General features: G+C 37.8%; 2 protein-coding genes across 2 annotated transcripts in view; one reads left to right on the top strand and one right to left on the bottom strand.

The window, feature by feature from the left end:
- Nucleotides 1-8,858, bottom strand: part of LOC107750465 (lysine-specific demethylase 4C-like) — a 16,648-nt gene extending 7,790 nt beyond the window's left edge. The window contains exons 1-10 of the mRNA XM_016565834.1: nt 8,766-8,858; nt 7,939-8,116; nt 7,472-7,647; nt 6,917-7,031; nt 6,557-6,750; nt 5,683-5,732; nt 5,043-5,146; nt 4,791-4,928; nt 4,479-4,674; nt 2,339-3,691 (exon numbers count right to left, since the gene is read on the bottom strand). Coding sequence (XP_016421320.1) covers nt 2,339-3,691; nt 4,479-4,674; nt 4,791-4,928; nt 5,043-5,146; nt 5,683-5,732; nt 6,557-6,750; nt 6,917-7,031; nt 7,472-7,647; nt 7,939-8,082 — 2,470 coding nt within the window. The 5' untranslated portion in view covers nt 8,083-8,116; nt 8,766-8,858. The remainder of the gene's footprint in view (nt 1-2,338; nt 3,692-4,478; nt 4,675-4,790; nt 4,929-5,042; nt 5,147-5,682; nt 5,733-6,556; nt 6,751-6,916; nt 7,032-7,471; nt 7,648-7,938; nt 8,117-8,765) is intronic.
- Nucleotides 8,859-11,045: 2,187 nt separating this feature from the next.
- Nucleotides 11,046-17,518, top strand: part of LOC107750435 (FERM and PDZ domain-containing protein 1-like) — a 30,422-nt gene continuing 23,949 nt past the window's right edge. The window contains exon 1 of the mRNA XM_016565801.1: nt 11,046-11,160. The gene's annotated coding sequence lies outside the window, so the exon portion shown is untranslated. The remainder of the gene's footprint in view (nt 11,161-17,518) is intronic.

Genomic DNA, 17,518 nt, shown 5'->3' with positions numbered 1-17,518 from the left:
TTTTTTTCATGTGTTATGTGTGTTGTTGAGAGATCTCAGTGACGTACTGGCATGAACTTGAACACAGCAGCTATTGCAGGCCACAAGAGGACTGGATCCATCCTCCTCCAGCAGTGTGTTCAAGGGACATGGGCCCTCCTGGTACGCAAAGCAAATTTCAGGGATCAGAGGTCGTGATGTCAAGCTTGCCTCCTGAGAACATGACCCCTGAGACTCTGTGGCAGTACTCGTCAAGACATCGTGCCTTCTCTCATCTAAATTATCAGGCTGTGAGAGCAAAAACAAGAGTCTGAATTATGCGTGTGTCACAAAGCACATATGCACAAATCAGTACATAGTATCTGTCTACATCAGTTACCTGACAGTATGGCATGAAAAGGGTGCAGACAGCACAGTGTGGAGCGCTTTTAGCTGCAGTCGTGTTGTACTCTCGTTCATACTGAAGATGAGCTTTTCTGTGTTGCCACAGATGCACTAAAGGCTTTGCCCATTCCTCAGTTTCCGGCTCCTCTTCTTTAGTCGCACACTCCTCCATAGTCTCTGAGTCACACACACGAATAAATATTTACTCTAAGGCCGTCATGTATGATTAATTATAACCTGACGCAGCTTCTTAAAAGCGCATGTGTGCACGGTTTGAGACACTGAAAAACAGCAGGACACAAGAGCCAACGATGTCAGTCTGCATGTGTACATTCTTCTTATAATACCTATTCCTAATTGTAAGTTTATTGCTCATAATAAAATGAAAGCGGTTAAACATTCACCATCATCGCTGGCAGCCTGCTGTTTCACAGCACTTGGCACTGCTCTTGCCGTGGGCTTTCTGAGGGGGTGACGCCAGCTCTTGGTTGTCTTCTTAACAGTTTGCATATGATACTGTGAGAGCAAAAATAAGAGAGACAAAGAGGCGGTCAGTGAGAGAGATACACTTTCCAAAAACATAAAATACTGTTGCAACCTTCATTGTGCATGTGTGTGTGTATATGAAGAGTTCATTGGCAGAAACAGAAACAGAAAACGTGTTTTTTCATTGTGCATTCCAATTAATCTCAATCAAACTGCAGTTAAGTTATTTTGATTAGGTAAAAAAATAACTAAAAACTGAGTTATCTGTTTTTGCAAATAAACTCTTCATATATAGTGTGTGAACATTTATTAATGCTTTGGCATCGTTAAGCTTCGTTAACAAGGTGTTAAGGTGTGAACAGCAATTATGTGAGTGCTCTGATTTAGGTGTAGTGTAAAGAAATTTTCACTGGATTCACAACAGGTGTAAATTAATATACAATACCATTCAAAAGTTTGTGGTCAGTAAGATTGAAAAAAATTTAATTGATACTTTTATTCAGCAAGGATGCATTAAACTGATCAAGTCACAGTAAAGACTCACATTGTTACAAAAGAAATTGTATTGTTCTGTTTGAACTTTCTATAGATTAAATATAAATAAACATAACATAAATAACCAAATATACATAATTAAAAAAAACAATAAATATGAAAATTATGTGAAATTACAAAAAAACAACAAAAAAAACATGTTTTTAAGCCCACCAGGTGTCTATGTTTTTTTGCATATGTGATTTGAGTTGCTTAAATTTTTTATGCAAAATTTACTTTAGGTTTAGTTAAGTTTTGTTTATCTAAAAGAAAAATGACATAGCAAAACAAAAGCCAATCAGAACACATTTGTTATTTAACATTCAGGAAAAAAATTTGATTTTACTGCAGACAAGTTCATCCAGTATCAGATGATTAAACTGGAAACCAAGTGATCAGCAAAATGTCTTGTCACCCCGGTCAAATGCTGATTGTGACGGAAGTTCAGAACTATATAGAATAGGATGTACTGCTTGTCATGGTGTAGCACCAGAACTCACTGTACAGACTTCCCCAGGCTCCAGGCCCGTTTCCACATACTCAGGGTCACTCATGGCATTCTCCTCACTGGATTCACTGCTGCTGTCAGCACCTTTATCTCCTGATTCACACCAATCAGAGTCGCTCACAGACCCATCATGCTCTGACTTCGCACATTCGTAATACTCCTGACCTTTGAACTCTTCCTCCTGAGGTTCCTGAGAGCCTGCCTGCTCACCGAGCACACAAGCTTTAGCTGGTTCCAACTCCACGTTCTGCTGCTTCAGATCCGGGGGTGCGTTTGGAGCCATGTCTGCACCAGAGCACTGCATGGGAATGGGCTCCAGGTTGGTCCAGGTCTGAGTGCATGATGAAGAGTTTGGGGAATCAGGGAACTTTTCTTGTTGGAACCCCGATTCGGACCACATGGTGTAGGGCAGCGAGTCATGAGCATAGTCTGTGAGACTGCTCCCACCTGTGGTAAGACCCACTACCAGCTCGGGCTGCAAGCTCTCAATGAGCACTGCGGGATTCTGGGAGCTGAGGTTTTTCCAAATGGTGAAGGTTTTGGACTCCATGAAGGAGCCCTGGAAGGATGTGAGAGAGCTTGACTGCTCTTCAAGACTTCTTTCTACTGAGTTATCGGTCATTTCAGAGTCTCGAGCGTCCATTAAATCCACATCTGCTACGGTAGAACATTGCAAAATACCGTGAGTGGTGATTTTAAACTGCGAAATGGACTCATTTCGAGTGTTCTGGTCTGTGGATGGGCATGTGTGTTCATGTCCTTCCTGTTTGGACTCCTCTGGTGGCCCCCATTCCGGAACCAAGGAAGGACATGCTGGTTTTGCTATAAAGCTGTCTGAGATTGAGTTTTGTGATTGGTTTACGCCTTCTTGGGATGCAACGAAGGGCCAGTCATAACAAGCTCTTTCAGAACAAGTCGCCACATCATCTGTTATAACAGGAGGCGAGTGTGATTTTTCCCGATGGAGAACAGGTGCACTGTTGTTCGGACTGTGAGGTCTGTGATTTGTAGTGTCGGGTCGGACAGCGAGAGTCAGCGAGGGCATTTCAGGTGCGAGGGATTGAGGATTGACTCTCTCTTCCGTGAGCTCGGGCATTAGAAGAGGCATCTCACAAAACTGAGTAGTCTGGATTTCAGGGTTTGTTCTGTTCTCTGAGGTTTCTGAATCCTGAGCCGAGTCTAGACGGATCGAGCTTTGCTCCTCGTAAAGTGCTGATGTGCCGCAATCGATGCTGCTTTCAGCCAAGATATCGGTGACTGCCTCTTCGGTTTCAATTTTAGCTTGTTGGGAATCAGCTTCCAAAAATAAAACCGCAGCACCAGTGGAGTTAAGTCTTGACGAATGGGTCACAGGAATAGAAGGAGCACTTGTTTCTGGGACAGATTCACAGTTTAGTGTTTGATTAGGACTTTCAGTAGTTCTTTCTGAGTCCAGAGTCACATCCACAGTGACGTCACTCTCTGAGGTTGGTTCAGGTCCAGGCTGTGCGGTACAGCTTGTGTTTGTGGATACTTGACCTTCATAGAAATTTGAAGACGTATGGGAGCTTGAGTGACCTGGATCGGGGTCACTCTGCCTGGATGTGGCAGGGGTCGAGAGTCGCTCAGGGGAAGCATCTTTGACTTGTCTAGAGGAGTGGGCAAGCAAGTCATTCTCCACTCTTGTTACTTTAACAACACACATTTGCCGACATGGACCAGAGAGCCCTAATAAGACAAAACAAGTGTCATGAAACAATAAAACAGGTTTTCTGAGATATAAACACACAAGTATTGCACATACATTTCCGATTTTTAATGCTTATGCTCCCCAAGGATATGTGACCAAAAGTAGAGAAGGCATTTGGATATTTAGCATCACATGGCTCTCTATGTTTCAAAGTATAATGTAAAGGTCAGATAAGTTTGAAGTATTTTGTAATATTTTGCTCAGACGCAGACTTGAATTTTGGCCAAAAAACATCACAATTGTGCAGCACTGTTCTAGGCTACTTACTGTGCCTTCTTACATTACAGTGACAATAAAAAAATGTCTGTACCAGTGTTATTATAGTATTATTACTATACTATTATAATATTAATCTTTTGAATTTGCTTTTTTTATAGTCTTTATTTTCATTTTCATTTTAGCTTAAGTTTTAGTAATTTTGTTGTGGTTTTGTCATTCTATTAAATATTTCTATTCAGCATTATTTCAGTTTTAGTAATTTTAATATTTCAACTTCAAGGTATTAAATTTCAGCTCCTTTCCAAGGCAACATTCAAAATTTTTATTTAAGTTTTTAAGTTCAAGATTTTTTAAAATCTAATATGTATATTTTATTTTATTTCAACTTCATTCCAATTAACAAAAATAATTTTTAATAGTTAACAATAACAACACTGGTCAGTACTTCAAGTGGCGATAGAGTCAGTCTCCAAACATCTGTTCTTTCTGTCTTTGGATCTCTACTAAAGCAGAGAAGATGAAGGGTCTTAAATAGACTGAAATGTCAAGTTGCTCAGCAAATTTCTCTTCACGCTGTTGCTCCTCCATGACAGCAGTTGACCTGAAAGAGGAAACTGACCATAGTTAAACCGTGCTAACACCTTGTGGTGGAGGGCGCTTTCCTGCGCCGCCTCTGAAGCCAGCTCTGCAGCTCTGGTGTGGTGCTGGGTGTGGCCAGGGTGTGATCCAATGGACATGAGTCTTTGCCTTGTGTCCAAGCCTGATAGCGATCCGGCTGGAATCGTCTGACAAACGGATCCATGGAGATCTTCACCATGTCCTTACTGCATGTACACTGCAAGAGGACAGATTTCCCACAAAAAAACAAAAACAAGAGAGTGTCAAATGTTCACCAGCTGTAGATGACGGTAACGTGAAGGTGCCAGATTTACATCAGCAACAGCTTAGTACCTGCGTAGCAACTTTTCCATAATCAATCCACCGGATACTTGCGAAATTGGTGGATTCAGCACAGTTAAAGCCGTGGTTGAAGCCAGCGTGGTAACCATATGGAAATGTGATCATAAACTCCCCCGCTTCCTGTGTTATCTGTAATAATATATCGGTTTATTGTGAATACATTCAAGGAGAACTGAGACACTGCAACATTATTCATAAAACTAAAATAGTTTAGAAAATTGATTCTAAAAGACTGTGGATTGCCTTGTCAAATGGTATGCTGTATTTCTTTAGTACAGAGGGGGATATCAGAGTCATCTTGTGTCTCATGAAGGTCTCACAGCTTTTAAAGCTGTTAGGAAAGAAACCTAAAGACAAAGACATTTATCACACCCAGTACAACACAAAGGAAATAATGATATGTAGATTAGCTAGATATACTTAGGGTGACCATATGCCCTCTTTTTCCCGGACATGTTCTGGACGGTATTTTTAAATTGCCCAAAATGTCCGGGTTTTGGCTTCGTTTTCCTATAAAATTCATTTTTACAGTCATCATACAATATATGTGCACATATATGCATTGCATTGACCGTTCTCTGTAGTTCCCACCTTTCCGAACTCCACAACTGGATGATTATGTACAATGCCTGCACGCTATTGGTTCAACTACTTATCAGTCATCATTACCCTCAGCAAGTATGAAAAAAAAACACAGAAAAAAAAAAAAGCCAAAACCTGGACATTTTAGGCAGTTTAGAAATCCTGGCCAGAAAAAGAGGATGCATGGTCATATATATTTTGTATACAAGCAAGAATGCAAAAATATTAAACAAATGATATTAAGGCGTCAATATACTGCACATTCCTTTAAAAGACTACTGTAAGTTTTTTAAGTTTTTACCTATAGCAAGACGCTCCAATCTCTTCCCATGTTCTGGAGGGATGGCATACCTGTGAAATTGGTATATTTATTTATTAATTTTAAAAAGTGGCAGAATTCCAGGTCCTCAGAGGTAGAAAGAAGATCTTTGCATACTCAAGAAACACAGGAAACCACAGCAAACCCTACCAGGATTTGGGCTCCCCAAAGTGCAGGTAGTTAATGCTGTAGAGGTCCATGTCCTCCGTGTGCCAGGAGAAGCTGGTCTTCCACATTCCAAAGTACAGATAGGGTGTGTTTACGCCCTGAATGGACACTCCACAATCCTCCTCAATCACATCCAAGATTGAGTTCAAGTGCCCGATGTTCCACTCTTCGATGTCCTGAAATAAGAGGGGCAAACATGATCTCAGCCATCTCCTGCTTACATGCTCTCGTTATTTCACTGTGTTATCCTTTGTCATAACATACACGCCTTTCACATTCCATTTGAGGTATGTTACGCTGGATGTTCAGAGGACAAGAGCTGTGCTACGCCTGCATCCTCACCTCATCATAGAGCGTGCCGCTGACATCAGCACCATAGATGGGTGAGACGAATGTCAGATTCTTCCAGTACTTCCTCTCCAGATCTTCATAGTTCAGGTAGCGAGGTGTGCAGTACCTGAGTAGTTAAATCACACATCTCCAGATGGCCTTAACGAATATAGGTCAATCCATCATTTAAAGGAATCTTATTGCAGTGTGCAATAGAAGTCCAGAATATAACAATGCATACGTCAAGGAAGAAACCAGAGGTGTTTGTGAACTGCATGCCATTGTTTGAAATTTATTTTAAACAAAAATATTCAAATACAAATATTTTTTCAAAACAGGAAACCACAGCAAACCCTACCAGGATTTGGGCTCCCCAAAGTGCAGGTAGTTAATGCTGTAGAGGTCCATGTCCTCCGTGTGCCAGGAGAAGCTGGTCTTCCACATTCCAAAGTACAGATAGGGTGTGTTTACGCCCTGAATGGACACTCCACAATCCTCCTCAATCACATCCAAGATTGAGTTCAAGTGCCCGATGTTCCACTCTTCGATGTCCTGAAATAAGAGGGGCAAACATGATCTCAGCCATCTCCTGCTTACATGCTCTCGTTATTTCACTGTGTTATCCTTTGTCATAACATACACGCCTTTCACATTCCATTTGAGGTATGTTACGCTGGATGTTCAGAGGACAAGAGCTGTGCTACGCCTGCATCCTCACCTCATCATAGAGCGTGCCGCTGACATCAGCACCATAGATGGGTGAGACGAATGTCAGATTCTTCCAGTACTTCCTCTCCAGATCTTCATAGTTCAGGTAGCGAGGTGTGCAGTACCTGAGTAGTTAAATCACACATCTCCAGATGGCCTTAACGAATATAGGTCAATCCATCATTTAAAGGAATCTTATTGCAGTGTGCAATAGAAGTCCAGAATATAAAAGAAACCAGAGGTGTTTGTGAACTGCATGCCATTGTTTGAAATTTATTTTAAACAAAAATATTCCAATACAAATATTTTTTCAAAAATATTCAAATAATATATTTCAAAACTATTTTGTTTATTTAGTTAATAAATCCGCTGTCCTTTATGCACTGCTTTGCTTTCTGGGTAATGTGAAATAATAACCTCGACTGTAGGTTATGGCGGAGTACTGTAAAAAGAAGAAGAGAACATATACTGCATGCACATGCTGTGTTTAAATGCCATTAGAGTAGAATAAAAGCCTGCTACTTTGAACCCAGATATGTGCACTTCTTCTGTGTTTGTCACTTACATGTCACTGTTGGCCAGTCTGCGGAATTCTTGCACAGTGAGAGGTTTCTTCTGGATGTTGTACTGGGTGAAGAGTCCTGATTGGCCAGCCACCATCTGCTGAATAGGTGCTTGGATGACGAAATCATCAATATCATCGTAATTGCGCCGTGGCTTCCAGCCCTTGGGTGGAACGACCTGTGGAAATAATTAAGATCTAACATTTTATTTGCACTATATAGTCCACAACTGAGATATAAATTTAGAGGACTACACATTATTATTACATCTTATATATTAGAGTTATGAGCTTATGAATTAAAAAAAAAAAAATGCCCATCTCTCTTTTGTATTGTCCTCACTGACTGAACACAAAAACAAACATCCAATGGACTCATATTGTGCATTTAGATTTTGGACTTGTATTATTATATGTACAACATACACTTTTCCTATCAATCACATGCATAAACATACAAACATACCAACCTTGGCCAGTCCTGCACGTTGAGCTCCCTGAGACTCCATATAAACCAGGTACTGGTTGAAGTCCTTAAACTCCTCCATGGTAGGTCTAAAGGTCATGATCTTACAGGCAGGGTTAGCCGTGGCACTTGCCCCAACACCTGCCATCCTGACCTCTCCCTCCTGCCTCCAGAGGCTCTACCTGCAGAGCACACCACCCCTTCACAATCATGATTAACACAGCTTCTTCTTCCATGCATTTGACTGACTGTCTAGCTATTATGATTGTTTTTATATAATGATTTGGGTTATACTGATAACTGATATGAACTTTACAGACAAATCACCCGACTAGGATTTCATCAGTGCGATCACTAACAGTCAAACCTACAAGTGTGTTTATTTACATCATCTACAATTCTAAAGAAATTTGCCATAATACATTTTTGTAAATTACATCAGCCCTTTGTATCGTAATTAATGCACAATGCAGCAAGCCTGAGAGTGTCATTTATAAACGTCTAGTTGCATGAGTTTTGAACGCAGGCCCACTCCCATAATCTGCTGATAAAACAATGATATACAACCAGAAAAGCCGGACTAGATATAGCTGAAATACATATATATATTATGTAAACTCCCTTCGTTATTTTTATCGTTCAAATTATACTGGTTACTCTACTCGGATAGGTTTGTTTACAGTTAGCTCATTAGCTGCTAGTGTGACCATATTAAATGTCCACTTCTAGTTTCGTTGTCAAAGTTCTTTTCTGAGCCCATAATAGCAAGATGAAGCTGTTCCCGTGCGCACAACACGCGTGTTCTCTGTCATGTGTATTTATTAGAAATACCTCAGTGTAGTGTGATCGTGGGCACGCAGTCCAGTCCCTTTCAACCCCAGCTGTTCTACTTCATGACAGTTCTCTCTTCCTACACGATTTCATTTCTGCTTCTCTTCATCTCGCTCTGGGCTTGAAGAGAGCACAGCGCCATCTGGTGGACTGTATGTTATACAAAGCGTATAGGTCATACTTGTCTATGATACAACGGCATTACAAAACAGTGCTGTACAATAGTATAACTTTATTAATCTCTGAGGGGGAGTTTAGTTTTGGTCATAAAAATGATGAAATCAGATGCAGCAAAGGTATGTTTGTCTCAAATAAATAAATAAATAAAAAATAAAATGAATGTGTTTTTTTTTTTTTTTTTTACTCACTTCATTGAATAAAAGAAAAATTAAATACTTTTTTTTTTGTATAGTGCTTTATACAATACTGGTTGTGTCAAAGCAGCTTTACAGTGTCAAACAGGAAAGTAGTTTGTCAATAATGCAAGAGATGACAGAGTCATTTTTCCAGCTAAAGTCAGTTCATTGATGATTCAGTCATCATCCAGTTCAGCTCTCTTCCAATAGTGTCTGTGCAATCAGTCAAGCTTCCCCAACTAAGCAGGGGCAGTTCTCCTCTGGCCAGACGAAACCAGCATGGCGTGGTTTAATTCCAGGCTGCAACACAGGTCAGATTGTGCAGAGGACTCGTCTGGTTCCCGTGGTCTTGTGCTGATGGTCGTCGAGGTGGTTATGAGGTCTTCGCAAGGTTTAACGGTATGAATTGGCTAAATAATATTTTTGTTTAATTAGTAAATACATTCACTGTCCTTTCACAAAGTAAATTGGTAAAAAAAAAAAATCCATTACAGACCATTATTTCTTATTGCATATTTCTCAACAGTATAACTGAGTGAAAACACTTGTAAAGTTACGTTTTTGTAGCTTTGCGATTATTAATGTATGCAAACATACCAAAACGTTATGTACGCTCTGTCTCTCCATCCACCTAGGGGCCCTTGACCTGCAAAAAGGTTGAAGACCCCTGACATAAAGTTTAGTTAGGCCTTTATGCTGATGTCATTATAGTGATCTGACTGTCTGTCAAGGTCAATCCTCTTAGAATATCGAATATTTTGACTATTCATGACAAGGCAATGTTAGTTTGGGTTGTAAGATGCCATGTGGTGTGACTACTCAAAAAACGTAATGATATTAATGAATTAATAATTCATGGTATTTGTAATAAATACGTTTTACCTTGAAAAATATATTTTTGAAACTTTTTGATTATGTGTAACTGATTAAGATGTGTAAAATGTTATTAATTTTTGTTTGATGGTTTGACCACATGACCTTTTTGTCATTAAATTGAAACATTTCTTGAAGATTTGAGAGTTTTTTTAAACCATATAGAACCAGCGTAAATTAAAATAATGTGCATTTATAAAAAAAACTTTTAAAAGTACATTGCCTTAAATAAAATGTATGTATTTTATTTTATTTATTTATTTTTTTACTCACTACATTGGATACATGAAAAATTAACGTTTTAAAGGTATGAACTGGCTAAATAATATTTTTGCTTCCAGTAATTAGTAAATACATTCACTGTCCTTTCACAAAATAAATTTGTTTAAAAAAAAATCCATTACAGACTTTTATTTCTTATTTAATAGGCTACTGGCAAGTGAAAACACTTCAGCAGTAAAGTTTTTGTGGCTTTGCGATTATTATTTAATATATGCAAACATACCAAAAAAGGCAGATATCTTCTTCTTCTTCTTTTTTTTACTGTGAAAAATATATATATAAATTGCATGAGCTACTCAAGAAGGGAACTCATCATCATGTATCATATTAATCAAGATCTGCCTGTGCATGTCAGCAACAGCGTTCATAATGTAGTATGCCACTTTAATGTCTCATAATAATAATAATAGCTAATAATAATAATAATACTTTTTTTAAATAATACACAATTATTCAAAACAATTAAATGAATTAAAAATACATATATAATTATTTTTATTTTTGTCACTCTTTTTAATATGTGCACTGATACTTTGACAATATTGTTAAATATTGTGTGTAAAAAGGCAGTAAGCGTGCTGACTGACATACGTAATGCTTATAAACCTTCACACGGTGGAAATATGCCTGTATCTGGTGTTTATTGACGCTTTGGCAATGTAGAGGTTTTAACGGGACAATAAAGCTCCAGGAATCTCAATCTTAAAGGTAGGAGAAAGAGAGAGAGAGAGAGAGAGCGCTGAAAGCAGATTAAACGGTTAAACTGTCTCTGTGAAACTCCCATCGGATTTACCCGCCTTCACTTTATTTATTTACCGGCCCAATGTCTCTTCTGTCGGCGCAAGACGATGGATAGTTCATGAAAATGTTACTCTTCGTGTAAGGTGAGTGATATAGAGCATGTAAATGTTGTTCATTAAACGTTATGAAGGTGAAGGCGCGTCTCTGACGGGACGAGGTGAATTTGACAGATTAAAGGGAATTAAGTCAATGACACTTTCATCTCATCATCAGCTTTTTAGAGATGTCTTTTAGATTGCCATCAAGTGATAGAGAGTGGGTATTCATTAGACAGAGCCACAACTGAACAGAAATATGATTTGTTTTTTACAGAAGCCGTTTTGTAGGCGCTCATTCCATGGCTTGTGTCTGTAAAATAACCATGAAAAACTGGTTAAAAACAGCAATAATAGCGTTTCTGTTGTCTTTACTAGTTGTCTGATAGAGAGACTCTCCCCACAGGCAGTATTATTATATTATCTTCTTACAGCATTTAAGGGAATGCCAGATAACCTTGTTTATTTGAGTGAGAAATGAATTCATTGTTTCCTTTAAGAGATGGAGCTTATACAAAAATGCATATGAATATAAAGTCTAGCCTATATATTTTTACATTTCACATCATTAGTTATAGCAAGCCCAAAAGGTTCAGGTTTCATTTAGTGTAGCCTGGATGGTTCATAAGGGAAGTTGGGTATTAGTGCATTCAGTACAAATACGGCTGTTGTGCAAGATCCCGCAGCACGTTTTCTCAAACTTCATTCATTTGATTGATGCATACTTGATTTATTTTTACTGTTCAGGTGCAAACATTACAAAACATGCCTGTAATAATAATAATTAGTATATGTAGTAAAAACCGAGGGGGCAGAAATCAGGCAGGAGATCCGGCAGGCTTCGGAAAGGGCCATAATTTATTTATGCTGTTATTTTTAGGAGCAGCTGAATACTGTGAATTCTTGATGCCTTGTAATCGTAAACTTATCAAAACAGACGGTGCTTATATGTCTGCCTCCTGTTTAAAACCTGATAATGATGATATGCTCATTAGGACTAAATAATGGGTACAAGCACATAAACTAATGCTTAAAACATGTGACTGTGATCTTGCATGCTCTACACGATAACACAGACTTTTATCATAGCACATCTAGCTTTCAGGCATGAAGCAGCATTTTACAAGCTGCTAACAGCTGAAATTGGACAATTTGTGCCAATATTCATTTAAGTGGCTTTTGGAGAGGGAGATCTCCAACAGGAACAGATCTGATTACGCTCTCCATATGAGAGGTACTGAAGCCCCCAGGGCAAATGACAGCTCCAATTACAGACACATAAATTCAGCACACACATTTGTTCTTAAAAAAAAGTACACATCTATCCAAAGACAGTAATATGGCCTTAAATTGCTGTGGAGAGGTACTGAGCATTCATAAAGTATACATATTTAGCATGTTTATATTCAGTACTGACTTAATCCGAATATACTCTAGCAACCGCATAAACAGGGATCATGCATGCACAAATATGCAACCAAAGATAAAGTTAAGAAGCTAAAGTCCAAGTTCAGGTTTCATTCTCCCTACTGTATTAAAATATTAAATAAGTCTAACTAAAATTGTCAAGTAAGTCATATATACACACTACCAAATTTTTTTTTTAAAGAAATGAATACTTTTATGCAGCAAGGATGTATTAAATTAATCAAAAGTGACAGTGAAAACATTAACATTTTTTACAGAATATTTCTATTTCAAATTAATGCTCTTTTGAACTTTCATCAAAGAATCCTGAAAATAATCACCGTTTCCACAAAAATATTAAGCAGTGCATATCAGTATGATTTCTGAAAGATCATGTGACACTGAAGATTGGAGTAATGATGCTTAAAATTCAGGTTTAATATAAGAATAAATTAAATTTTAAAATTTGCTAAAACAGAAAATGGTTATTTTAAATTGTAATAATATTTCACAATATTACTGTTTTTTCTATAATTTTGATCAAATTTAAAAGTGTATTTATGTATATATGTGACAAATTAAAGGAAAAACCAACATAAGATGTTGAGCAACCATGTGATGAACAACAAAGAACAACAAACAACAAAGTCTGAAAGATGGAACACCATTCTTGCAAAAGATATTCCCTCCTTTAGTGTTTTGATGATGGTGGTAGAGATCGCTGTTTACTCATCCAACCATTCCTTGACCCATTGTGATCTATGGATGGGGGCATTGTCATTCTCGAAGAGACCACTTCCATCAGGATAGAAATGTTTCTCGAGAGGATAAAGGTGATCACTCAGAACAGAGCCAATGGATTCTGTGAATTTTCTTTTAATTTGTCACCCATCTGTATGTGTGTGTGTGTGTCTTTATGCACCAAGAGCTTGTAACACTCCAAAGAGAAAGGAAAAATTTAAATAGCATCATATGACCCCTTTAAGCTATATATATGACTTTAATGGACTTGCTATCAAAGTATGTAAATACATTAGTGTGATACTACGCACATTTTATTATAGGCCAGGCTTTAAATGCAACACTTAACTTTAAACATTATGTGCGCTCTGTCTCTCCATCCACCAAGGGGTCCTTGACCTGCAAAAAGGTTGAAGACCCCTGACATAGAGTTTAGTTAGGCCTTTATGCTGATGTCAATATAGTGATCTGACTGTCTGTCAAGGTCAATAAGCATCTTAGAATATCAAATATTTTAACTATTATTATGACAAGGCAATGTTAGTTTGGGTTGTAAAACGTCATGTGGTGTGACTACTCAAAAACATGAAGATATTAATGAATTAATCATTTCAATTAATAATTAATAATAATATTAATAATAATTAATAATTTATGCATTTAGCAGACGCTTTTATCCAAAGCGACTTACAGTGCATTCAGGTTATAAATTTTTTACCAGTATGTGAACGTAATAATTCATGGTATTTGTAATAAATACATTTTACCTTGAAAAAATAAATTTTTGCCATTAAATTGAAACATTTCTTGAAAATGTGAAAGTTTTTTAAAACCATATGGACCCAGCATAAATAAAAAGAATGTGCATTTATAAAAACGTGGCACATTTAAACTGGATTTTTAAAAAAGCTTTCCTTTTATTTAGCGTTAACTCTCTTATATGTCATTAACCCTATAATAATTGTTCCTGATTGTTAATAATTGCATTGTATAGCACCACATTTTAAAGATTGTTTTCAGTGGACTAATCTCAATAATAGAACTTATGTCACTTTAATCACAGTAAAAAAATTCCTTATACAAAACACAAGTACAAATCTTTGCATTTATATTTATTTCTGTGATGGCAAAGCTGAATTTTCAGCATCATTACTACTTATTTTAAATTATATAAATATAATTAAAAACTTATTGTCAGTGATGACAGCAGCTTTGCTGTTTATTATTTTGTGGAAATCATGATATCAGATTTCTTTGATAAATATAAATTTTTTTTTTTTTATAGTAAACCTAGCCAATTTGAACATCAAGATGACCCATAACTCATAACTCAAGCTCTTTATAGGGAGAAGAAAAGATGATGCATCCTCATGCCATGCAGACTCCTAGTAGCCACAGTCCAAAGAACAAATCATGCAATGCACATACAATGATAATAAATGTCTTTATTTAGCATCTCATTCTTCAACCTCACCGTCTTCCCAGCTTTCTCTCTCTCATTCTTTTCCCTTCCTTCTATATATCTTTTTCTCATTTTCTCAACCCCCTTCCATTCACCCTTTATCTATAAGCCCCTGATCTCCATTCAGCTTCCTCTGAAGACATGCGGTGCTCAGATCAAGCTGTTCTGCCACTCTTTCACTGTCTTTCTGTTTTGTTGTGCTTGTGTGTGTGTGCTCGTGTGTGTGTGTGAGTGGTGAGGCAGCATTATCTAGATGCATTATTAAAGCCTATGCACTCTGTGGTTCTCTCTCTCTCTCACACACACTCTGTAAGTCTGAAAGAAGAGTTTAAGGGCAATGATAGGATTACCAAAGCATTTAAGGAGAGAGGCAGCATTATCTAGATGCATTATTAAAGCCTGTGCACTCTGTGGTTCTCTCTCTCTCTCACACACACTCTGTAAGTCTGAAAGAAGAGTTTAAGGGCAATGATAGGATTACCAAAGCGTTTAAGGAGCGCTTGAAGGATGCATGCAGTGCTGGGAACTTCATAAATATACATCTGCTCATACAACACGTATAGCGAACAAACCATCAAAAGCTGCCATTCTAGAGCGTTATCAAATTGAATGATAAATTTTTTATGAGGAAGAAAAATCATAAACATTTTATTTAGTCTTTTTCATTCATTCATTGTGTACAACTGTATCTCATTGTTCAACGTCTTTTTCTATTGGGCTTTTGTTTTGCATTTTTAAAATCTTTCGCTTGACTAAATGAGAAAGACACAAAAGTAACAAAAATTAAATAATAGCACTGAAAGAATCTGAAAGACAAGGCAGGCTGTGGTTATGAGGGAAAATAGCAGTGAGAGAAGGATCAACTAAGGAACGCAGAGAACAAGTGGGTGAGAGGGAGAAAGAGAGCTGTGTTCTCTGTTTTTGCACTGGGTACATTAATTATTCAACAGCTGGGAGCTGAAAATGTTCAGAGGGGACTCCCGACAAGCCTGATGGTTGTGTCTTTCTTTCTCTCTCTTAATCTCCGCCTCAGACTTCCATTGTCATTTTATCAGTGTTGAGGAAGCTTCTTTGTAACTGTTTCTTTATAAGCTTCCCATAACTCAAAATAGTTATATTACAGTTAAAATACCCATTTGAAAAAGCATGACATTACTAGGTTTAAGCTAACTTTAAGCTATTCAAGAGTGTAAAATCTTTCTTAAAATGTAAGATAATATTATTTATTTCTACAAGCAAAATAAATAATTTTACACTAAATAGAAATTTTAAATAGAAAAGGAAATCAAAATATTAAAAAAAAAAATTACTTAGTGATGAACAACAGCGTTTTAACTAAATATTTTTTAACTTAAAATACATAAAATGCTGCAAATTAACTTCTATGAATACAGGGTTTCAAATTAATCAGAGATTCGTTTTAGTCAATCAGTTTGATCGGTTGGTTACCTTTCGTTACTACGTAATGCGTGAAGTCCAGCTTGTGCAAGACAAGCATTTGTGGTTAAAAAGTATATACATTTTAATTTTTTGTAGAAAATGACCGATCGTTTCACTTGATAAGACCCTTATTCCTCGGCTGGGATTGTGTATAGCCCTTTGAAGCTGCACTGACACTGCAATTTGGACCTTCAGCCCGTTGGTCCCCATTGAAGTCCATTATATGGAGAAAAATCCTGGAATGTTTTCCTCAAAAACCTTAATTTCTTTGCGATTGAAGAAAGAAAGACATGAACATCTTGGATGACATGGGGGTGAACAAATTATCAGAATTTTTTTTTCTGGAAGTGAACTAATCCTTTAAACAATCCAAAAGAGCTGAATCCTTTGTGGTACAACAGCTTTGAACATCAAACATGTTGCAATGTAATGTAACTATTCATTTCATTGGTACCTTTGCACCAGATCTTGAATAAGGCCTTGCTGGCCATAATTCCCTTTTAGCTTTTGATTTTAATTGATAATCTGCAAGGGTCTATTTCTACTTGATCTAACCATATATTTAGGTTGCTTTATTCCAGGGGTGTCAAACTGAATTCCTGGAGGTCCAGAGCCCTGCAGAGTTTTGTTCCAACCCTGCTCCAACACACATGCCATGTAGTTTTCAAATAAGCCTGAAGGACTTGATTAGTTGGATCAGGTGTGTTTAATTAGGATTGAATCTAAAACTTTGCAGGGCTCCGGCCCTCCGGGAATTGAGTTTGACACCCTTGCTTTATTCTAAATAGCAGAGTGAGAAAAATATCTCAGGTGTAACCATAGACTGTATATAAACATGGACGTAGTGTCAGTGACGTCACTCGTAGCTTTCTGAAGAGCATTTTTTAAGCCTAAAGTAGGTGGAGCCGGCCATCGCCATCTAGGCAGCGCGTCACAGCGCGTCACTCTCGGATAATCGAAAATGAGCGGTACGTGGGTGGAGCTGAGGTGACTGTTTGCTGAAACCACGCCCACCTAGCTCGACGGTGGTGACAGCAGAAGCAATCCACCTGTCACTCAAGTGGCCACGCCCTTAATTATGCAGAATTTTAAAGCTTAATATAATTTAAACGGATGAGTTATAAAAAAATGCACCCCCCTCACAGGTGTCATGAAGGGCTAAATTAGCTATATAGACCAAAACCACTTTTTGTTCCAGGCTGTAAACTTTTTGTTTTCTGCTATAAAGTTGGGCATTTTAACATGGGAGGTCTACGGTAGAGACCTGCACTCCCGCGGGAGTACCGCGGGACCCGCGGGACCCAACGCAACAGGGTGCGGCGCGGGACAACTCTTGATGGGCGAGTGCGGGTGCGG

This window comes from Sinocyclocheilus rhinocerous, unplaced genomic scaffold (genome assembly GCF_001515625.1).
Source record: "Sinocyclocheilus rhinocerous isolate Xijiao unplaced genomic scaffold, SAMN03320098_v1.1 scaffold1, whole genome shotgun sequence".
Classification (NCBI taxonomy): Eukaryota; Metazoa; Chordata; class Actinopteri; order Cypriniformes; family Cyprinidae; genus Sinocyclocheilus; species Sinocyclocheilus rhinocerous.
Note: the sequence above shows the minus strand (reverse complement) of the source record. Positions and strands in the feature narration are given on the sequence as shown.